The 22,272-nt window shown below is 64.2% G+C and overlaps 2 protein-coding genes and 1 long non-coding RNA gene across 3 annotated transcripts in view; 2 read left to right on the plus strand and 1 right to left on the minus strand.

Moving 5' to 3' along the window:
• Positions 1-671: 671 nt before the first annotated feature.
• On the plus strand, positions 672-3,011 carry LOC141545951 (uncharacterized). Its single transcript, XR_012483188.1, has 2 exons — positions 672-2,566; positions 2,760-3,011. It is a non-coding gene; the product is annotated as an uncharacterized LOC141545951 (long non-coding RNA).
• Positions 3,012-6,740: 3,729 nt separating this feature from the next.
• Positions 6,741-11,525, plus strand: OTUB1 (OTU deubiquitinase, ubiquitin aldehyde binding 1). The gene is made up of 7 exons (XM_074273375.1): positions 6,741-6,887; positions 8,319-8,380; positions 8,806-8,904; positions 9,390-9,508; positions 9,616-9,700; positions 9,790-9,984; positions 10,222-11,525. Exons 1-7 carry the CDS (start codon positions 6,830-6,832, stop codon positions 10,417-10,419), a joined length of 816 nt encoding a protein of 271 aa, XP_074129476.1. The 5' UTR covers positions 6,741-6,829; the 3' UTR covers positions 10,420-11,525.
• A 122-nt stretch (positions 11,526-11,647) lies between these two features.
• Positions 11,648-22,272, minus strand: part of MACROD1 (mono-ADP ribosylhydrolase 1) — a 140,889-nt gene continuing 130,264 nt past the window's right edge. Inside the window, 6 exon segments of the mRNA XM_074273373.1 lie at positions 11,648-11,775; positions 12,089-12,170; positions 12,270-12,343; positions 12,441-12,471; positions 12,546-12,667; positions 13,206-13,322. Of these exon segments, the coding sequence (XP_074129474.1) occupies positions 11,744-11,775; positions 12,089-12,170; positions 12,270-12,343; positions 12,441-12,471; positions 12,546-12,667; positions 13,206-13,322 (458 nt within the window). The 3' untranslated portion in view covers positions 11,648-11,743.

The following is a 22,272-nucleotide window of genomic DNA, read 5'->3' on the forward strand; positions in this document are numbered from 1 at the left end:
CCTCCTTCCTCCTTTTTCAATACTGCTTTCTGATCTCTGGGTCGTGCTTGATAAATGTGGGTATTTTATGTAAGGAAAGGAGCAAGCAATTGAGTCAAAGCTTACATTTCAGCTGATTCTTTTTCCCCTGGTTTGCTTTTTTTTTTTTTTTTTTTAATTTTTATTTTCAGCTAAAAATTCTCTCCATCCCTACCCTCACATACACACTCACACACACACAACATACACACACAATCACACACACTCTCTCTCACACACACACAATCACACACACTCACTCTCATACACACACACACACAATCACACACACTCACTCTCTCTCACACACACACAATCACACACACTCACTCTCTCTCACACACACACACAATCACACACACTCACTCTCACACACACACACACAATCACACACACTCACTCTCTCTCACACACACACAATCACACACACTCACTCTCACACACACACAATCACACACACTCACTCTCACACACCCACACACATTTTCACTTTGGTTTGAGAGACCAAAGGACAAAATGAGGCTGTTTTGTGGAAAACAATCTGAGGGACTAAAGATTTAAGGCGCCCCTAAATTTGGGAAGAAAACCTCACAATTCCCAGCTATTGAACTAAAAACGTCATTAGTCAATTCCTACACTGGGAGCCCGGGAGAGGGAAACCTCTTGGATGGGCTCGAAGGGCGATGGGCCGCAGGCCTGGCCTGGAAATGAACACAAGGGCTGAGCTTGGAGGGTCCTTAGGTACCCTGCAAAGCCCTCGCTTTCTCAGGAGGCAATAGACTTGTCCACTGCTACTCTGGCTTATCGAACGGCCACAGGAAGACTGCGGGCCATGGAGGCAGAAGGGAGCTGCCCAGTCCTCCCCAGCGCTGGCCGGGAGCTCCCCGGGGTTGAAGGGGAATGGGGGGAGGGTGTTTTCCTTTTGTGCAGCTACCTAACGCCCCCGCGCTCCCCACTTTCTCCCCTTCGCTCAAAACTTAACAAAAGAAAATTCTTTTGACTTGGATGGTCTCCGGAACTCGCCCATTCTTCTCCATTCTTGAGGGCCGGGCCCCGCCGGAGCTTCACACTTGCTAATGAACTGACTGATAAAGAAGATCCTGTTTTCGGCGGGCCGCGAGGAAGGCCTTTGAAGTATCGGAAAAACACCTTTTTTTCTTTCTCTTTCCAGCCCAGGAGCCAGACGCGCGGGGCGGACGTTCCGGAGGAGCCGGGAGTACGGCGCGTGCGGCCCCGCAGCCGCCCCCACGACCCTGCCCACGGGGGGAATCACGTTCCTGGGTGGACATCTCGGCAGCAGCGCGCCCGGGCCACTGGATGTCGGTAACGTCCGCGGACTCTCTCGGGCCGGGACCCCGCACGTGGCTGCAGCTCTCTCCACCCTAGTCTTTCTTTCCCTGAAATGGCCGACCCCGGAGCGGCGGGTCTCCTCGCCCGCTCCCGAGGCCCGTTAACCCCGTGACCCCGCTGGGTGGGCCCCCCTCAGACTTCGGGGCTCACTTTTCTCTCCCTCCCCCCACTCCAGATTCTCCTGCTGCTCCCTAGCCCCAGGTTCATTCAGAACCTCCGCGGAGACCACTGAGCTTCCGGAGTCCGGCCCGAACTCTGGCCCGCGGGCCCCACGGACTGGATGCCTCGAAGGGCGCCCCCAAAGGAGCCGACCTCCCTGCCCCGGCCGCGGCTCCGGGCCGCCGGGAGGCCCTGGGGTCATGCTAGCCTCTGCCCTCCTTTGAGGCCTGGGGCACCCCATGCCAGCCGATGCCAGCGTCCCCCTCCGGACAAAGTCCTGGCCCCGACCACGTTCCAGAGGATGGAAATGAGCCCGGAGTCAGGAGGCTCGGGGTTCAAATTCGACCTCAGACACTTCCCAGCCGGGCGACTCTGGGCCAGGCACTTCACCCAGCTTGCCTCAGTTTCCTCATCTGTAAAATGAGCAGAAGAAAATGGGAAACCCGGCAACATCTCTGCCAAGAAAACCCCCAGTGGGGATATGGAGAGTCAGACACGAGGAACAACTTGGAAAAGTGCTTAACACAGGCGTCTGTCTTCCATTAATTCATGTTTCCCTATTCATCCCCCCTCCTTTCGTTCCCTCCTCCTCCCGGTCTTCTTTCTCCCCTCCCCCTTTCTCCGGGCTCCGCCTTCTTTTCCCTCCTCTCCCTCCCCTTTCTTCCCTTCTCCTCCCCTTCCGTACAGAGCTCCGCCCCATCGCGCACCCAGCCGCCTGATTGGACTTTTCGCGGGGCGCGGGAAAAGCTGTCGGGCGCCGTAGGTGGGCGGTGTTTGCATCACTTCCGGGATGCTAGCCTGGCGGGGCCCGCCCCTTCCTGGCCGTGGCTTCCGGCAGCCGCTGCCATTCCTCCCGGCGACCTTGGTTCTGCCCCCTGCGTCCCCGTCCCGGCCTCGTCCGCGTCGCGCTCCCGACGTCGCTATGTCCGCGCTGGCTCCACGGCTGCTGAGCGGCCTGACGCGGCCCGCCCGCGGCCTCCTGGCCGTGCCCCGCGCCGGCCTGCACGCCCGGCCGCCCCGGGAGGAGCTGAGCGTGATGGTGAGGAGGCCCCGGAGGGAGGGAGGGAGGGAGGCCCCGGGCCGAGGGCGGGCACGGGCCGGGAGGGCTCTCACCGCCCGCGCTCCCGCGACTTTCCCCCTCCGGCCTGTCGGGGTCCTTGCCCCCATGTGTCCCAGACTGGAGGGGGGCTCGCGGGGAGGGCAGCGGTGACCCCCGCTTCGTGCCCCTGCAGGACAAGACCATCGCCATGGCGGCCTGCTTCGTGGCCCTCCTGGTGCCCCCCGGCTGGATCCTGTCCCACCTGAGCAGCTACCGGAAGAAGGAGTGAGGGGAGGCTCGGGCGGCCCCCCCAGTCCCGCCTTCGGCGCCCCCTCCCCCAGCACTCGCTCTCCGCCTCGGCCCGACCGGACTTCCCCAATCATGGCCACTCGATTCCCCGCGGCAGCGCCCGGCCTGGGCACAATAAAGTCAAAAGAAATCTCCAGTCCCCGTCCGTCTCGTGTTTGCCCCGCGGGCTTGGCTGGCCCAGTCTCCCAGCCTAGAACGGGGTCGCGGCGGTGGGAGGCCAAAGCTGGCCCAGCAGGCGCTTCATGAGTGCTCCCCCTACCCTCCTCTTTACCTTCCCCAGTCTGGGTGCCGGGAGCCCAGGCTGTCTCCATCCTTGTCCTGGCAGGGCCGGGCCCAGTCCGTGGCTTCCTCCGGGGAAGTACCCCCGGCATCGGGAGGAGCACCCGGGCCTTCCTGTAGGCTTGCCCCCTCCCCGGAGCTGTGCTGGCCGGGGCCTGAGAGCCGCTTCTTGGGGGGGCTGCCCCCCTCATCACCCCATGGCCTTGGGGTTGGGCAGCAGGACGGACGAGGCCAGCGGGTAGTGATGCGCTGGGTCACTGGGTTCTCCCCCTTCCCCTCCCCTCCAGCCCGGGCTCCCTTCTCTCACTAAGGCTCTGCCCCCTTGCCCTGGATTCCCCCCAGCTCAGGGCTGCAGGGAAGCCCTCGCCAGCATCCTGCCTCCCCTGTAAGGAACCCGTGGCTGACCCCTGCCTGTGGCTGAGCCAGCAAGTCTGGGCCCTCCGGGAGGGCTCCTCCATGTAGGAGTTGGGGGAGCGTGGTTCCTTCCCTTTGGAAGGCCCCTTCCTCTCTCACAACACCGGCTCTCAGCTGCCTGCTCCCGCATTTGGGGGAGGGCAAGCCTTGCCCCAGGGTTGGTCTCCTAGCCACATTCCTGCCTCGGGTTTCCTGGTGACCGCCACTGAGGCCGTGGTCTCCCGTAGCCTGCCAGGAGCAGGGGGCAGTTTATCATTGCTCAGTGGAGTTGCTTGGGGCATCCAGCTGGGAGCTCAGGGTGGGCTGCAGCCTCAGCCTTTAATTCCCTTGTGCTGGGGACAGAGCCCGTCCCTCCCTGGAGGCGAGTGGGCTGGTTCCTTGGGCCTGTCCTGCCCTGTGGGGAGCTGTAGGTTGTCCGAGGCAGCAGGTGTGGGTGTGGAAGGGAGAAACAGGGGCAATGGCCTGCCTCTTTAGGCTTTGGATCCTCTCATCCCAGGGTGAAATCTCAACCTCCCCTGAACCCCCAGCTTTCTTAGGGATAGTTTGAGTGGTGAGGGGCTTCTCAGGGATTCCTCTTTGGAGCCAATGTTGCCCCTTGACCTTGGAAGACCCCTCAGGGGCTGCTGGGTACTCCAGGTCCAACCACTTCGAAGAGCCTCCTCTGTCTTGCTTGGTCTGTAGCTGTTAGGCCATGGAACATCCTGAGCCCAGAAGTCTGCTCGCCCTGTGCCAGCTCTGCCTGGCAAGGGCTCCAGGGCCTGCCCAGGGGCATTACCTCAATCCTGGAGGAAGGAGCCTGAGCCACCCTATCAAGTAGCCCCTTCCCCTGTGGGAGTGCTGTGCCCCCTCCTGGGGCCTTCGAGGACTGGCTGCCTCTTCCTGCCCATTCCATGAGGACCAGGGGTCCAGCCTGGGAAAGTCAGGGCCCTTCCCTGGAAGTGGGGGGAAGTCCAGGGGACCCAGGCCATGCTGGAAAGAGCAGCCATCCCGTGCCCTCCCTGAACTGTCGCCCGTCAGAGCAGTTGGAAGAGCATCTTCTCAGGGACTTAGGCCAGGACTCAGCCACCGACATCCTGCTGAATGAGGGCCCTCGCTGCTGCTCTGTGTGCCAGTGCCAACAACAGGGCTGAAATGCCCTCACAGGTGCCCAGAAGGGACTGGATGGCAACACGGCTTAACGGCCACTGTTCTGAGGATGGGACCCTCGAAGGGGAATCTGACCTCTTGGGCTTGGGACCAGAGCGCCGGGTGGGCCGACAAGCCAGGGTCCAGGAGTCTTGAGGTCGTCCATTACATGCAGACTAAAAATGGCTGAGTAGAGCCCAGGACACCTGTAAGAGCCAGTCTAGCAGAAGGAACTGGAAGGGCCCGGGACCCCAATAGGGGGAGAAGCAGAACCAGAGGCCAGTGCCAGAGGCAGCCTTGCTGCTTCGCCTGGGCCGGGGGATGCCCAGCTGATGTTTAGAGGGGGAGGGGATGAGTAGCAGAGCATGTGCCTGGTGGGAGGCAGCGGAAGCAGAGGCTTGCACTCACTTGGAAGGAGGGTCTGGGCTTGATTTACAGCCCAGTTCAGTCCCCCCACCAGCCTCCAAGTGGTCCAGGCCCCCTAGTGCAGCAGTGAGGCAGATTGTGGCTGAGGGCCCTTTCACCTGTGGCACAGAAAAGAGAGATTTGGGGTGATGGGCGTGGGGGAGGAGCAGAAGGGCTGAAGTACTAACCCCTGGCTTGTCTGGCCTCCTGAGCTGGTCCCTGGCCCCAGGGCCAGATGCCATGGAAGGTGTCTCCTGAGGCCCCCAGGCTCCACTGAACATGTTACAATGGGAGTGTCCGGGCCCTTGGGTGCCGGGCGTGGCCTGGGCTCTAAATATTAACAAACATGGGATAATTTCAGATTTGCAAATGGCACTAAGTGGGGGGAGGGGCCCCCTAGCTCTCTGAAAACACAGAGGTGCCTCTTCCAGTCTTGGAGAGAATAATTTGAAATAGAGCATGAGTCCTTGGGGTTCACCTCTCTGCTGACTGCTGCCCCGTGAGACTAAAGGGTCTGAATAAGCAGGGGCCAGAACCTGGGGGCTGCCCCGAGGGCTCCGGCTTTGGGGCTATGAGCAGCCCAAGGCCCGGTCCTGGGAGCCACCCCCCCCAGGAGGGGATCAGTGAGCTAGAGAAAGGGGGAGCAGGGAGGGCAGGGGCTCGGCCATGAGTGCAAGGGAAGGAACTGGACATTCGGAGACCCGGGCAACATGGTCCAAGTATTTGAAGATGGCGAGGGACGGGCCTCAGGACTGGCCCCAGGGGGCAGAAAGTGGGGCAGTGAGCCAGGCTTGGGGTTAGTAAAAGCCCTTCCTCCTCGCAGGGAGGCGGCTGGGGAAGGCGGGATGACTCAGAGGTGGTTATGGGGATTCCCCTGGGTAACACCCCTCAGACGGAGGGTCTGAGGCCCGGTTTTGTGGGGGAAGGGCGTGCTGAGCGTCTTGCCGGAGCTCAGGTTCAGACCCTGCTTCTATAACCTAGAGCACTCTTTGCTCACCTGTAAAATGAGGGGGCGACAAGGCTGGGCCTTCCCAGGCCAAGGGTGATGGGGCGGTGAGGATTCTGAAGTGGAAACAGGTGTGGCCGGCCCCTGTGCTCACCTGGAGGCCAAGGCCCAGCTGAGAGTAAGTGCCTGTTATGGGTGGCCGGCCACAGCTGCGGAGTCTGAATCTGCCCAGACCCTTCTGGCCCTTGGTGCCCAGCACTAAAGTCGCGCCCCTTCTCTCTTTGAGGAAGCTGGACCCGCGGGGTGGATCCCTTCTTTGGGCCTCAGTTTCCCCATCTCTGGGATGGGTGGGACTGTCACCTGTCTGGGGTTAGTGACCCCTCCCCCCACACTGAAGGAGGGTTCTGTGACCTCTTTCTTGGATTCTCCATTTCCTCAAGGGCACAAATGAAGGTGAGGTGGGCTTCTCTGCCTCAGTGTTCCCATCCATATAATGGCTCTGTGACCCCACTCTGGGCCTCAGTTTCCTCATCTGTTTGCCCAGGGGGCTGAGCTGGAGGACCTCGAGGCCCCTCCCAGCTGCTGGTCTCTGGGCTCCAGATACGCATCCCTAGCTTCCTGCTGACTGGGCGGCCCAAAGGAGAAGGCGGGGCGGGGGCGGAGCCTCCGGTTGCTAGGGGCGTTGCTATGGAGCTCGTAGACTGGAGGAGGCGGGCGGTTGTTCACTTCCGGGAGGAGAAGCGCTAATAACCCGGAAGTGGTCGTGGGTGCGGCGCTGTTTAAAGATGGCGGCGGAGGAACCTCAGCAGCAGAAGCCGGAGCCGCTGGGAAGCGACTCCGAAGGTAGCGGCCGCGGGGGCGGGGGCGGGGGCCGGGAGCCCCCGGGGAGGGCGGGCGATGCGCGGCCCGGCTATTACGGAGGGGGGTCGGGGCCGGGGCCCATAGAGCTGAGGCGAGGCGCGCGGGCTCCATCGCTTTCCCCCCCCCACGTACTGGGGAAGCAGCCGCCGCCTGAGACCCCCCGGCCGCGCGGGCGGGGGCGGGGGCGGAGGTGGGGGGGAGGGGCGGGAGCGGCGCGCGGGCACGCGAATGCAGGGAGGGGCGAGCGCGCCTGCGCACGGTGCGGTCTAAGGGGGGGCGCGCACTCAGTGCCAGACCGAGGCTGCGGCGGCCGCGCGACCGCTCCTCGCGCGCACCTGCGCCCACACCGGCGAGCACGCGCCTCCCCCTCCGTCCCCGCCACATCCCAGGGCGGGGATGCTGTGGGGCGGGACTCCGCCTTCACAGCCCCGCCCTTGGGCCCCTCCCCACACACCTTGGCCCCTCCCCCACACCCCCAAGGCTCACCCTCAGTTCTGGGATTTCCTCTGGTCTCCACCCCCACACTCATACCCTTCCCCCACCTTCCTTACCCCCCAAATCCCTTGAGTTTATTGGTCCCCTTTGACCAGCCCCCCAGTCATCTAATGGATTTCATCCAGCTTTCCTTCCCATACTCTTATTGTCCTCCCCCCAAGTTTATCGGGTTCCCCTCCCCCCAGCAGGTAGGCTCTGGGATGTGCGCAGCCCCCCGGGCCATCTTCTTCCTCAGTTGCTTTTGGATCTTGCCTGCTCTCTTGGGAAGCCTGGCCTGAGTCAGCCCAGTCCAGTCCTGGTGGGCCCTGAGCTAGCCCATCCCTGCTTGGCCCTGCCCCACTTGGCTCTGAGCTAGCCCTGACCCAGTTAGGTCTGTGCTAGCTCATCCCTGCCTGGCCTGGCCCTGCCCCGGTCGGCTCTGAGCTAGCCCTGTCCCAGTTAGGTCTGTGCTGGCCCATCCCCGCCAGCCCCGGCTGGCCCTCTGCTTCATAAATGCTTGTCCATGGCTGGCCAGGCTGGTCCTGCCCCGTCCCCCAGAGACCTGGTGCAGGGAGGGAGTCAGGTTACGGCCTGCGATGGCTGCGAGTGGCCTGGCTGCGGGCGCCCGGGAGGAGGGCCAGCTAGGGGCCGTTCCCCAAGGATCTGGTGGGGGCCCCTCCGTCCCGGCCCTTTTGTGGGGCGCCCCCCCCAGGCTGTCGCTGCGTTCCCCGCTGGCCTTTGCCCTCCCTGAGGGCTACTGCCTCTTGTTCTACCTCCTTATATTAAGGACCGGCCGGCTGGCACAGAGCTGGGCCTCAAGGGCCCGGGCCCTGGCCGGGGCCGTCCAGGCGGCGTTGGGCCAGCCCGGGGTGTCTGGGCAGGGGCGGCCACTCTGCAAGGGTCCTTCACCTGCCTTCTGCCTTTTCTTCCTTTTTCCAGGAGTTAACTGTTTGGCTTACGATGAAGCCATCATGGCCCAGCAGGACCGAATTCAGCAGGAGGTGAGGGAAGAGGGCCAGGGGTGGGGGGAACTAGGAGTCCCTTCCATTGAATAGGGGCTGGCGGGGGGAGGGGCCGAGGGCACCAGGGAGTCCTGGAGCTTTGAAGGGCCTGGCCGGGCTCGATGATCGGGGGCACGTCCCTTAGCCGGGCTTATGTCCCCTCCCTGGCCTTTCTTCGAGAGCCGCTGTGGTTCAGAGATCAACCTTTCTGGGAGAATCCCGGGCCCAGACCAGAACTGCCCAACAGTGGCCTCGAGAAGACGTTGAGGGGCCGAGGCCCCACTTTGTCCTACGGGACTTGGCTCGTGAGCTCGGGGTCCCTCATCCGGCCCGGTTTGTGCCTTGTTGGGCCGCGGGCAGATGCGGACGTTGTCCCGGACCTGTCAAGTTGCTGCTCCTGTCCCTCCCTCCCTTCCTCCTTGCAGATTGCTGTCCAGAACCCGCTGGTCTCCGAGCGCCTGGAGCTCTCTGTGCTTTACAAGGAGTACGCGGAAGATGACAACATCTATCAACAGAAGATCAAGGTGGGGGCCCCTAGCTCCCCCAGCCCCCAGGGTTCCACCCGAGAGCTGCGCTTTCTGAAAATGGAGGCTCTTGGCTGCTCTCTGTGCCTGACTGGAGTCAGGGAGCAGATGGCCCCCAGCTCTGCAGGCCGGGAACTGGCTTTGGCTCCTGCCTGGGCACGTGGAATCCCCACTGACCTTTCCGCCCGGCCCACTGGGTCCTTGTCCACACTGTCCACGCTGTGTCCCTGTGGCCTTTCTTCTGAAGGCAGCGCAGTCAGGGAGCCCCCTGTCTGGGGTCTAATGCCACCTCCCCACCTGTCTGCTGACAGCTCTTTGCTGTCGAGCCCCTGGTCCGGGGCTCAGAGCATTGGCTGACAGGGAGTCCTCACTTCCCTTTGCCCTGCTGGTGGCTCACCTCGGAGCCGTCCCCAGGCACAGACTGGGGGGAAACCATCTCTGGGTTCAGATAGGGAAGCCACACGTCTTCTCCATTCCCTCCCCAGGACCTACACAAAAAATACTCCTACATCCGAAAGACCAGGCCCGACGGCAACTGCTTCTACCGAGCCTTCGGCTTTTCCCACCTGGAGGCCCTTCTGGAGGACAGCAAGGAGCTTCAGAGGTGAGCCCATGGCGATTTTGGTGGGCCCTGGCGGCTGCAGGCCGGCTCTGCCACGTGGGGCACTGACCCCTTCCACACCTGCATGACCTTTGCCCCCTCCCTGGCAGGTTCAAAGCCATCTCTGCCAAGAGCAAAGAGGACCTGGTGTCTCAGGGCTTCACTGAGTTCACAATCGAAGACTTCCACAACACGGTGAGCTGGTGCCATGCTCCAGGCTGGGCAGGGAAACCAGGGCTAGGCCAGGGGGGTGACCAGCTGCCCTCTTGCTTCCCCTCGGACAGTTCATGGACCTGATCGAGCAGGTGGAGAAGCGGACCTCGGTGGCCGACCTGCTGGCCTCCTTCAACGACCAGAGCACCTCCGACTACCTGGTGGTCTACCTGCGGCTGCTCACCTCGGGCTACCTGCAGCGGGAGAGCAAGTTCTTTGAGCACTTCATCGAGGGGGGCCGGACCGTGAAGGAGTTCTGTCAGCAGGTGCCCCTCCAGTTTGCCCCCTCCTTACCTCACCTTGGGCTTCCCATCTCCCGGATCCGCTGTCACCAGTCAGGGCCCTCAAACATTCTGCTTCCCGCTAGGCTAGCCTGGCAGCCCCGCAGCAGGGCCAGGGTGGGCGGCACAGCAACCCTTGCCCTCCCACTTGTAGGCTTGGTTCTTCTGAGCATGTGCCCCTCGGTCTGACCCCTATGACCTTTCTCCCCCTTTCCCCCCCAGGAGGTGGAGCCCATGTGCAAGGAGAGCGACCACATCCACATCATCGCGCTGGCGCAGGCCCTCAGCGTCTCCATCCAGGTGGAGTATATGGACCGCGGTGAGGGCGGCACCACCAACCCCCACGTCTTCCCGGAGGGCTCCGAGCCCAAGGTGTACCTACTGTACAGACCCGGACACTACGACATCCTTTACAAATAGGGGGGCGGCCCCGGGCCCTGCCCGCCGCCTCCCGCCAGCGTGGGGCCAGTCCTGCCCGCCCGCCCTCCCCGCTAACAGGCGTTAGACATGTACAGGTTTTTTGTGGTTGTAAATGGTAATATTTCACTCCCCTCCCCCCCCTGTCCCCCTTGGACCTTGCGTGTTTTATTAAAGGGGATGCTGGTGGCGAGGCCGTGTGCGCGCCCGTGTGTTGCTGCTGTGTGCGCCCTGGGCCCCTCTCTTCCTTAGGGCACCTGGGTCCGGCTCCCGCCCCAGCCGCCAAGCCCAGCAGGAGCTGCCGCGGGGGGCATGGGCCTCCTTCCTCGGCCTCCACTGCCCCCTGGGGGGCTTCTTCCAGGAACCCTCCCATGGGAGGGACTTCCCTCCCTGGACCTCCTGATGCCGCAGCCCCTCCCTGGGGTCTGCAGGGCCTCCAGCCCTAACCGTGCTTCCATGTGGCGGCCCTCCCGCCCCGGCGCCGGCCCAGTCTGGGCCCGGGCTCGATGCCAGCCACACACCCAGCCCTGCGGATGCCCTTGGCCCTGGCTGGGCGCCCCCTGGGAACCCCCGGCTGCCTCTGCTCTCCTTTCTGCTGCTGCTTCTGTCCTGGTGCCCGCCTTGGTCTTGCTTCTTAGAAGGTTTGGCTTGTTCTTAGCTCTGCCCCCAGCAGAGGGCACTGCCACCCTATAGCAGCATGGTGCAGCCCCCTCCTCTCTGCCCCGGCTGCTGGGCGGGACCCGGGAGCCCCTCTGGGGGCTTCCCCATCAGCCCCGGGGGGCATCACGCCTCCAAGAGGGCGCCCGGCCGTGGTGGGCAGGGGTCGATGCCCCGAGCCCCCCAGCTGCCCAGTGCGCTTGCCTCCCCTCCCCGCCTTGGCTAGCTGGGCCTCCACCAGCCTTTCCCTGCTCTCCTGAGTTCTCCATTTCTTCCAGCAAGGGGAGGGTGGGTGCCCCCCCCCCCAAAGCGCCATCCGAGCCACAGAAAACCACCCCCCGAAGTCATGGTTTGTCCGTCTCCTCTTAGACTGTAAGCCCCTCTAGGGCAGGGAGCGTGTGTTCTGTGCAACTGTATCACGCCTCAATAAATGTGAACTAATTGTTGGCAAACCGACTGCCGCACCCTGCCGCCTGGGGGGGAGGGGGGCAGGCTCCCGGGTACCAGGCCCCCCACGTGAAGGCCCCGGCTCCCACCCCGTTCCCCGGCGACGGTCAGCAAGCTCCGAGACCGGTCCTGAGCAGAACCCTTTATTGAACAGTAGTGAGACCCCCGTCCCGTGGGGGGTCATGGGAGAGCTGGGTCCTGTGGGTGCAGCCAGGCTCCGTCCTCACAGCTGGGACTGCAGCCCCTGGGGAGTGTCTGGAGGAAGGAGCAAAATGGCAGGGGGGGCCCCGGGCGAAGGCCCCTCCTGCCCCCACCCTTAGCCCTCGCAGCCCCCAGCCCTGGCCGGGAGAGGGGAGTGGTTAGCTGGTGCCAGGGGGAGTTGGGTTAGTGCCCATGGGCAGCACACGTGTGGGGAGGCCTTTCTTACCAGTCTTGGGGACGGGGGAGGGGCAGCATCAGGCTGGAAGGCAGAGGAGAGTGAGGGGGGCACCCCAGGATTAGCCTCTGGGTCCCCCCTTGCCCAGGTTGGCCCTGGGGGTTTGGGGGCACATGGGGGGCTGGCACCTACCCACGGGGAAGAAGTGAGGCATCCGCTTGCGGTAGATCTCTTCATCCTTTTCCAGGAACACGCAGATGATCAGTCTGTCCACCTAAGGCCAGGGTAGGGTCTGGGTGCCCGGCCTGGGCCCAGCCCCCGGTGCTGCCCGCGCCCACCCTGCCCGCTCAGGTCCCCAGCGGCCGCCCGGTACCTTGTCCTTGTTGTCCTGCAGCCATTCTCGGAGGCTGCCCAGGACCACCTCAGCCGCCGCCTCATTGGGGTAACCTGTGGGTGGCCACAGCAGTTGGAGTGCCAGTGGGGGCCCCTGCCCAGTGCCCGCCCCTACCCAGCGCCCGCCCCCCACGCTGCCCCCAGCACTCACCGAAGACCCCGGTGGAGATGCACGGAAAGGCCTGGAAGACAAACAAGGCCATTAGCCGGGCTCCCCCTACCCTCCTCCCCCCCCCCAGCCCGGGCCGGCCCTCACCACTGAGCGCAGGTGGTTCTCCAGCGCCAGCTGCAGGCTGTTTAGGTAGCAGTTGCGCAGCTCCTGGACCTGGCTGGGGCTGGGGTCTCCCTGAGCGATGGGCCCCACTGTGTGGATGACGTCTGTGGGACATGGAGCGCCTCAGGCCCGGTGCCAGCCCACGGGCATCCACGCAGAGGCCTTCCCCAGGCCCCGGCCCACCACCTCCCATCTGCCGGGTGCCCCAGGGGAGCCAGCAGGACCAAGAGGGGCAGGGCTGATGGGATCCACGGGGCTGTGCCCATGGACAGGCAGGGCCACCCCCTCCCTCCCCATCGGGCCCCAGAGGGCGGGGGCAGCCTCGGCAAACATCCAAGCTGGTAGGCTCAGGGCAGTTATCCATGGGCCGGGGAGCACCAGTGGCTGTGACCCCCAGGACCTGACAGGAACAGGGCCTGGGCCAAGCCATGCCCCCCAAAAAAGGGCCCCAGCAGGCAGGTGTTTGTAGTAGGAATCACTATTTCTGCCATGGGCATGGGCGGGGTAGGTGTCTGGTCGTCCCTGTGGGGGGCCAGGGCTGGGAGGCCTGGGGTCAGTGGGGGGGGGGGGGGTCGGGGCCTTGGGCCAGCTCCGGCCCAGAGCTCGAGGGCAGGGGGCACCTTTGTGTCCCGCCGTACGTACACTTGGCCGGGAGGCGGTAGCCCCCAGTGATCTTGGCTTGGCCGGTCTCACAGCTGTGCAGGGTGCGGCACTCCTCGGTCAGCAGGTGTCCGGCAGCGCGGTGGATGCAGCCGTCCACTGGGGGGAAACACGGCAGGAGCCCTGAGCCCGGGCCAGCGACCAGCCCCGTCCGGAAGCACCGGGAACGTGGTGGTGCAGGTGGGCACCTGGGCAGGCCTCGGTTTTCCCATCTGTAGAATGGGCTCTAAGGTTCTGTGTGGTCCCAGTTGGGACCTTCAGGATGGTCCAAGGCTGTCTGGGGGGGGCTGCCCTCCCATTTGTCTCCCCCCACCCCCACCCCTCACCAGCCAGGTCTTGGGCCTTCCCCTCCTGGAAACGAGAGCCCTTTGGCAGTCTTCCCAGGGAGGAGCGAGGGGGGGGGGCTGGAGGAAAGTGTCTCCTGTTGCTGGGGAGACGGTCCCCGTTCTGGCTCATTCCCCTTGGGCAGTAACGGGCGCTGTATCCCGGCCCCTTTGTGGGGAAACTGAGTCTGAGAGGTGCCTGGGTTAGGGGGGGCCTTCAAGGTGGGGCCGCTGGGGCACCACGCGGCTCCCTAAATGCTCACGGACTCGGACCCTGGGGCCGAATTTGGACTCGGGCCTTCCTGACTGGGGGCCAACAGAACTGGCCAAAGTGTCCTGCTGCAGTGCGCCAACTGACCACCAGGTGGCGCAGTCCTAAAGCCCTAAACCTGTCTACAGGAAGAGCCGCATTCAAGTTCCAGTCCGGTACTTCAGGGGCTCAGTTTCCCCATCTGTGAGATGGGATCGTGGCAGCATCCGCCTCGCAAACCCCGTGAAGCGCGCTGCAAACTTCGAGCACGATCCAAACATCCATAAGGTGGAATTGTGCGAAGTGACGGATGCTGCTTGGGCGGAGAAACCGAGCCGGGCCCCAGAGAAAAGTGCAGGGGTCCCGGAGAGAAACTGAGGCGCGCGGGGGCCTCTGGGGAGTGCGGCGGGGGGGGGGGGGGGAGGCAGGAGCGGGAGCCCGGGGCGGGGAGGGGGGAGGAGCCCGGGGCGGGGAGGGGGGAGGAGCCCGGGGCGGGGAGGGCGGGAGCCCGGGGCGGGGAGGGGGGAGGAGCTCGGGGAGGGCGGGAGCGGGAGCCCGGGGCGGGGCCCTCTGGGGCAGAAGCCGGGCCGCGCCCCGCCCCCGCGCCAGCTGCGCGGCGCCCCCGAGCTCATTACTCCGCCCGCTGAGGAGCGGCCTCGTTAGCTGAGCCTCCTTTAATAGGGGCCGGGCCGGCGCTTGTTTATCCACGGGTAGCTCCGGCCCCGGAGGAGCTGCGACCCGGGGGGGGACCCCGCAGCGCCGCCGCTCCCCCCGCTCCTTCCCACGCTGAGCCCCGGGGGCTCCCGGAGGGGGGAGGCCCCCCCCCCCCAAGGCAAGCCGCCACCCGCGCACACGCCGGGCTCCGGGGCACGGGCAGGACCCGCACTCGGGCTCCCGCCACTGGCCGCGAGAAATGCGTGCGGGGAAAAGACGTTCCCCCTCTGGCCTCCAGGGGGCTCCAGGGGCTGACGGCACCGGCGGCACCGGGCGGGGGCCGCCTCAAGCTGCCCGGCGTTCTGGCCGGAGGCTCTGCCTGGAGGGGCCTCTGCCCGCGCCCGCCGCCCCTTCGGTTTGCCTCCATTTTCCTCCTTCCCTCGCCCCCAAAGCGCCCAAACGGGGCCGGGAGCCTCGGAAACCCAGAGGCTTGGGGGGCGGCTGTGGCCGCCCGACCGTCCCCACTCATGCCCAGGTCAGAGCTGAGGGCGGCTTCCGGCTCACCCCATTCTGCAGACGGAAAACTGAGGCCCAGAGACTAGGGGGTCCTCAAGGCCAGAGTTAGGCAGATTATTTGTCTGTGGGGGCGGGGCAGAGATTGAGCAGCTTCTGTCTGTGAGGGGGAGTGAGTGTGGCCGCCTGGATCTGCTCCATCCCTGGCCCCCTAGCTCCCCTCCCCCCCCCCCTGCGGCGCTACCCCCTAGCTCCCCCCCCTGCGGCGCTGCCCCCTGGCTCCCCTCCCCCCCAGGCACTGCCCCCTGGCCCCCCCTGCGGCGCTGCCCCCTGGCTCCCCTCCCCCCCAGGCACTACCCCCTGGCTCCCCCCCCCTGCGGCGCTGCCCCCCTGGCTCCCCTCCCCCCCAGGCACTGCCCCCTGGCCCCCCCTGCGGCGCTGCCCCCTGGCTCCCCTCCCCCCCAGGCACTACCCCCTGGCTCCCCCCCCCTGCGGCGCTGCCCCCTGGCTCCCCCCCCCCCCCCCCCCCCGCGGCACTGCTCCTGGCTCCCCCCCCCCCTGCGGCGCTGCCCCCCTGGCTCCCCTCCCCCCCAGGCACTGCCCCCTGGCCCTTTATCTCGGGAAGGGGCTGGCAAAGCTCTCCCAGCAGGGGCCCCCCCCGGGTGCTTCCCTTGGCGGGGCTGCCTCCCTCGGAAGAGGAGCACACGGATGAGTGGCATTTAACAGACTTCATGTGTCCCGCCATGGGCAGGAGGAGGGGAATGAGGGGCCCCCTGCAGGGCATCCTGGGCCTGGTTTGGGAGGTAGTAAGCTCCCCATCATGGGCAGTCTACAAGAAGGGGGTCCAGGACTCCGGCCGGCTCGCTGATCCCTCTCTTCCCCTCCGTGAACACTGCACTCTGGACAAGTTGTGCCCCCCGGCCTCAGTTTCCCCACCAAGACCCACTTTTCTCGAAGCCCCTCTCACTGTACATTGGGGTGTCGGGGAGGACGTCGGGGACGGGCAGTGCAGTGGGCTCTCCCTGTGGGTGGGAGCTGCTTTCTCAGGGCCTGGCATACAGCAGGCACTCAATAAGTGCTCTGTTGGATTTGGCCCTAGCAATGCTTAAGCTAGAATTCCCTTCCCACCCTTTCCCCAAGAAAGCTCCTTGCAGACCTCCAGAGAAGGGGAGCTCACTCCCTGCTGGGGCACCCCATTCCACAAGCATTTCTTGGCCTCCAGCCGCAGGGGACCTCTTTGGGACCCCCCTTAATGGCCTCTGGCTCTGCCCTCGGGCCTCTGAGCCACCTCCCAGGAGTCAGTCCTGCACACGCTTGAAGACCCCCATCATGCTCCCCTTTCCCAAACACCCTCCTATTCCTTCAAGGTCCTCGTGTAGCCTGAGGTTCTCTAGGACCCCAGGGTCCTCTTTGTTTGTCAATGTTCCTCTTAAACTTGGTGAAGGAAAGGCTCCCCTTGGGCCCAAAGTGGAAAGCAGATTAAAGAAGGCTGTGACCCCCCCCAAAGGACCCAAAGAGGGGTGCAGCTTGTTCTATTGGAGGGGACGGGGCTCTGGGGAAAGATGCTCAAAGAGCAGATGTCAGGCCCATTTTACAGAACAGGAGACTGAGGCTGGGGGCATCTGCGGGACTTGGCCTCCGCCTGGGCTCTGGGCTTCTCTCAGGAGGGTTCTTGGTCTCTGGTGACAGAGGAGGGGAGGCCAGAGCCCTCCCCCCATGCTACGATGGGACAACTGAGGCCCTCGGCAGTCAGGAATGGCAAGACGAAAAATGACAGGGAGGGAAAGAACCACCTAAGGCAGGCTCTCCACTCAGAAGAGGAGTGGCGGGTCAGAGCGGTGCAGTAGCAGAGCCGAGGCCCCCCCAAAGCCGCCAGTCATTAGGAAGGCGTGGTCAGAGTCTGGGACGAAGAGGGACCCGAGTGACTCCCGGCCAAAGCAACCTTTTAGGAGGCTGGGGGGCCACGGGCAGCTCCTCGGCCCCTTCCCCAGCCTCAATTGACTGCTCTGCAAAATGGGCCGGCTGCACCTGGAGCACCAGAGACACCACCTGGAAAAGCGCCCCGACACCCGGCCCCCCCCTTCGGGCTGGGCTGGCTGCTCTGGCCGAGGGGGCGGGGTGCCTCCTACCCCTCCTCCTGCCCCTTCTGCTCTCGGGGGCCAAAGTCACCTCGGAGAATGAACCAGAGCTCCTCTGGAGCCACGTGATAGCAGCACTTGAAGGGGCCGTAGGTGGCTATTTAGGCCACTGGAATATTCATGAAGAGAAGATTAAATATTTAAATTTATTCAGTCATAAAAACAACCCTCGGTGGGCTAGCGTTTTTCATGTTAAGCAAACAAGCAAACAGGGGCTAATTCATTATTTAAGGCAATGTCTCCGTGCGGCCTGGGTGGGCCGGGCCAGGGCTCCCGCCAGGGGGCGCTGCTGGGCCTGGCCCCTGGCCACCTGCTGGGAGGGGCTGGGAGGATGGCAAAGGGGCTAGGGGACCCGGAGGGACTGGGGGACTGGGAGGGGCTGGGCGGGAGGGGGCTGGGCTGGGAGCCGGACCAGCCCAGGGCCTGGGGAGGGACTGGGCGGGGCCGGGGGACTGGGAGGGAGGGGGCCGGGGGACTGGGAGGGAGGCCCAGAGGGGGCTGGGGGATTCTGGGGGGTGAGGGTAATGTGTGTGAGCATGAGGGTGTGTGGGCAGGTGTGCACACCTGTGCAATCTGTGAGTGTGTAAAAGCTGCCCCTCCCCTCAGCTGCCCCCTCCCTCCTGCCCCGCCCACAGCAGGCGCTTGGCCAGTGAGCTGGCAGCCGAGTAACCCACGGGCCCCAGTGACAGCCTCCACTCCCAGCCTTTCCTCGGCCCCCAAGCGGGAGCAGAGCAACCCCCCCTCACTGCATCCCTCAGGAAGGGCCTAATTAGGCCCATTTCACAGACGGGCTTCTGCCACTCTGGAGCTGCCGCCTCCGGGTCACACGCAGCCCTCTGTGAAGGGGTCCTGGCTAAGGAAGGGGGAGGGGCGCCTCCCCCCCTCCGCCAATGCCCACCCGAGGTGCTGGAGCCACCACGTGGTCCTGAGCCTTTGCCTGGTTAGGAATGGAAGGCTCCTCTGGCACTCGGACCAAGTCTAAGCTTAGCCTGGGCCTCAGTTTGCCACCAGAAAGTGGGAATTATGCAAATTCCAGTTCAGCAAGCATTTATTAAGAACCTACTGTGTGCACGGCACCTGCTGGGGGTTCTAGGTATATATAAGTCCAATGTTTTGCTCCGGAGGAGACCTCCTTGCTGAGGGACCTGGGAGAGAACTCCTGGGGCTCTCCCTGCCTGGGCAGCTGGAAGGAAGGCAAGTGAAGAGAGGGGGTGGCAGGATGGGCGAGCCTCCCCCGGTCCCCCTGACTTCCCTCACCCCCTCTCAACTTAGAGCATCCTCCCCCTTCTCAGGGTGCCCTGAGCTCTGCCCCCAGGGCCTCCAAACCCGGCTTCAGCCCTTAATTTGGGCTCCCTGCAGTGGTGGGAGGCTCCCCTCACTAAGTCCCTCTTCAAGGCCCTGGGCCCGGAGGTCAGGGCCTCTGACCCCGCTCTCGGTGGGGGTTGTGCCAGGCAGCGTGCCCACTGCTGTCCCGTGCCAAGCAGGGGGTGGGCGAGCAGGCCCCGGGGCAGAAGACGGATGGGCCGGGCCCGGGCTCCGTGATTTGGAATTCATTATTGCCGGAGAGCAGCTCCTTAAATGGAGATTTGAAAACATTAAGGCTTCATTATGGATATGACGGCCGGGCCCCATTCATCATGCAAAAATCACTCCCGTTATTAAAAGAAGTCTCGTGGCGCCTGCCTTCACCAGGACCTCGGTGGGCACACAGAGCCAGCCCAGCCGCCCTGGGGCCTTCCCTGGCCAGGGCCGGGCTGGAGGCCGGAGGCCGGGAGCGCCACCTTCGCCCCAGCTGAGGCGGGTGGGCGCGGGGCCCGAGGTCGGGTGGTTCTGCACCGTGACCGCCTCCTCCAGGAAGCCTCCCCTCACCCCCTCCGCCCCAGGGCCTTTGCTCCAACCACGCCGTCCTTGGCATCCTCTCAGGCTCTGTTGGCGTCTCCCCCATAGACGAGAAGCTCCTCGAAGGTCTCCTCGGTATCCCTAGTGCCTGTCACAAACCTGAGTGCTGTATGGGCGTTTACCAGCCACCAGGGCCGGGGGTGTGCCTCAGTTTCCCTCTCTGTAAAAAGGAGGGGGCCAAACTCCATGTGGTCCTTCCGGTGGTCAGTCTGTTAACTTTTGGGGTGCTTGGGCAGCAGCGAGCACTGTTCCTCCCCCTGGGGCCCTAAGATACTGTCTAAGGCCCACTGGCCTGGCCCCACACTCCGTCTCGTTCTCCTTGGCCAGAAAGATGGCCAGTGGTGTTCTCCCTAGGCACTCCTGGACCTTTAGGGAAGAGGCAGAGACAGAGAAAGAATAAGGACAAAGAGAGAAGAGACGGAGACAGAGAGAAGAGAGAGACAGAGAAAGAATAAGGACAAAGAGAGAAGAGACGGAGACAGAGAGGAGAGACAGAGAAAGAATAAGGACAAAGAGAGAAGAGAGAGACAGAGAAAGAATAAGGACAAAGAGAGAAGAGAGAGTCGGAGATAGAGACAGCGAGAGGGAGAGGGGGGCGGGCCGAAAGTCGGAGGGCAGCTGGGGGAGGGACCCTCAGGGTGTGTAGGGCCTTCGGGAGGGGACAAGGCCCCGGCCTCTGGGGGGTGAGCTGTGCTCACTGTGAAGGCCTGTGGGCATCAGTGCCCGTGTCCTTGGCCCTGTGACTATCGGTCAGTGGGGAAGGATCCCAGCGTGGATCCCTCCCTCCACTATTCCAGGTGAGCGATCCTGGGTGGCCTGGAGCTGAGAGAGGAAGCACCGAGTGTCCCAAGGCTGGTTGGGGCCAGAGCCCCACCTGGAGTCCAGGCTCTCCTGCCCGCCCCATGAGCCTCTGAATAAGTACAGTTTGGGCGAAATGGTGCCAGGTGTCATTACCACCCTGCCAAGGCACGGCACCTGGCACTCTGTAGGTGTCTAATAAATGCTTGCTGCCGGAACAGCCCTCAGGAAGGACCTCGGAGGACCACGCCCTCCAGGTCCAGCGCTGTGGGTCCAGAGGGGGGTCAGCACTGGTCACGTCGGAGCCTCCCTGCTCTGCGCCTGAGAACTTCCCCACTGACAGCCCTGCCCCACAGCACCCCGCAGCAGGGGCCAAGCAGAAAAGCTGGAAACGGCCGGGGCTGGGCCGGGGTCTCGGGCTGAAACCTCCCTGCCCACTGTGCTCCGCCGGGAAGACCGCAGACTGGCGCGCACGCAGCCTGACTACGTGGAGATAAAGGCCGCAGCGACCACCTCCTCTCCCCCCCCGGACTCACCGCTCCTGCTCTCTCTCCTGGCAACCTTCAAGGCTCAGGTAGGCCCGACTCCTGTGCGGGGCCTTTCCTTCAGGCCCCCGGCCCCGGCTAGTTTGCGTGCAGCCCGCGTGCGCCACGCGGTAGCCAAGAGCCCTGACGCCGACGTGACCCAAGTGGCGCGGGTACAGTGGGAACACGGCCCGGCACGGACGCCACATCAGCCCGTAACACCGACGGGAACGATGACAACGGGAACTCATTGTGTAGATATAATACCATGTGACATCAGAAGAGCACTTGAGACACCAGTGACATGTGGGACACTAACATATGACAAGAGGGCACAGTGAATCTGAATCTCCAACATGAAGGCACAGTAACGTGCACTAGGACTGCCCCAGCCCTCTCAGCGGGAGCTGCTGTCGGCGGCGGGAGCCCGGGCGAGCCCGGGCGCCCCAGCAAAGGCTTGGAGGCGGCCGGAGAGCTTCGGCCGGTCCGGTTCCGGTTCTGGAGCGAGAGCCCGGAGGGGGTGATCAGAGCGGGGCGGGCCCGGGGCAGAGCGGAAGGAGGCGCCGAATTACTCTGTCACCGGCCGGGCGGTGACGGGCGAAGTCGTGATTTAGGTGAATAATTGAAACGCCGCGATCCATTTGTTATCCCTTTAGTGCAAAAGTGGCAGAAGAAGGCGAGGGGTAATTGAAAAATAGAACACAAATCTCCCGTGAAAGCCCGTCGCTTATCGCCGAGTAAACATTTCAGTCCTAATAAACAAGAAGGACTCTTGTCAGGGTGTGTTGATGTAGCCTCTGATTTAAAGCCCCTGCCTCTCTTTTCGAACAGACAATGGGAGCGCTTTCTGAAAATTTTTTATTGACCCAGTAAAAGGCTTTCACTGTGGCAGTAAAAGTTGGAGTGGGCTTGGCGTGGCCCAGCGGCTGTGCGCCCGGGGCATGCTGGGAAGGCGCGGGCCGGGGGTCTCCGGGCTAAGGGTCCGGCTCGCTGGGGCCTTTGGGACAAAGATGGAAGGGACCTTGAAGGGGCTGGGCGGGGTGGGGGGCAGGCCTGGACATTAGCGACTTATCCAAGGGCAGACAGAGCCAGAGCCTGGATCTCAGTAGCTGGGCTGACCCCGTTTTCCCCCTGATGTCTCAGACCGCCCAGGAGCCGCTGGGGGGCTCCCAAAAGGGAGGGACCCACCGTCCGCCAAGTCAGCACCACGGACAGAGCCGGGCCCCTGCTCCCTGCCCAAGGCCTCCCCTCCCTGGTCCGGGCAAACTGACCTCCTCTCTGGGGGCTGGGCAGGCAGGCGGAGGACAACGGTGGGGCCGGAGAGCCGAGCCCAGGAACAGGCGCGCCCAGTTGGCCCAAGCGGTTCCAGGGCTCTGCCCTGGCCCTGGGCACGTCTCTGGGCCTCGGTTTCCCCACCTGTAATATGAGAGCACGCTCCAGATCCCTGCCTCCCCGTGACCCGACCCTGCTGCGGGCGGCCGGCTGGACGGTCGGTGGCTAGCGTGACCCGAGTTCCGGCCTGCCTTGGGGACTTCCGCCTCGGGTGAGCCCAGGTCACCATCTAAGCCCCAGCCTTGGTCTCCCCGTCAGTCAGTGAGGTAACAGAGCCGGCTCCCAGAGGGTGCGGTGGGACCCCAGACACAGAGCGCGGTGCAAGCTTCAAGCAAGGCCGCAACGCCGGCCGAGTGTCACCGTTCTTAAGTGGAGGAGGAGGAAGAGGGGACAGAGACATGAAGCCCACGTCCGGAGCTTTCTCCCACTGCACTGCCCCCTCCCCCCCACAAAGGACCATAATGCTGGCTCGGCCTTCAGACCTCCAGGGGGCGCCCCTTGGAGGGGGACCTGGGTAAGGGCGGGTGGCCAGAGGAGAGCCGGCCGCGGGGTCAGCCAGGCAGTGACGGACGGCGCCTCCCATTCGTAGACCCCATCAGCAAACGCTGGGAATGCACC

This window comes from Sminthopsis crassicaudata, chromosome 6, assembly GCF_048593235.1.
Source record: "Sminthopsis crassicaudata isolate SCR6 chromosome 6, ASM4859323v1, whole genome shotgun sequence".
In the NCBI taxonomy this organism is placed as follows: Eukaryota; Metazoa; Chordata; class Mammalia; order Dasyuromorphia; family Dasyuridae; genus Sminthopsis; species Sminthopsis crassicaudata.

Bases quoted from the DNA above. Each gene is read 5' to 3' on its own strand.
- OTUB1 (XM_074273375.1), top strand. From the start codon at position 6,830: ATGGCGGCGGAGGAACCTCAGCAGCAGAAGCCGGAGCCGCTGGGAAGC. The intron at 6,888-8,318 runs GTAGCGGCCGCG...TCCTTTTTCCAG, and splicing joins GCTGGGAAGCGACTCCGAAG to GAGTTAACTGTTTGGCTTAC. The intron at 8,905-9,389 runs GTGGGGGCCCCT...TTCCCTCCCCAG, and splicing joins TCTATCAACAGAAGATCAAG to GACCTACACAAAAAATACTC.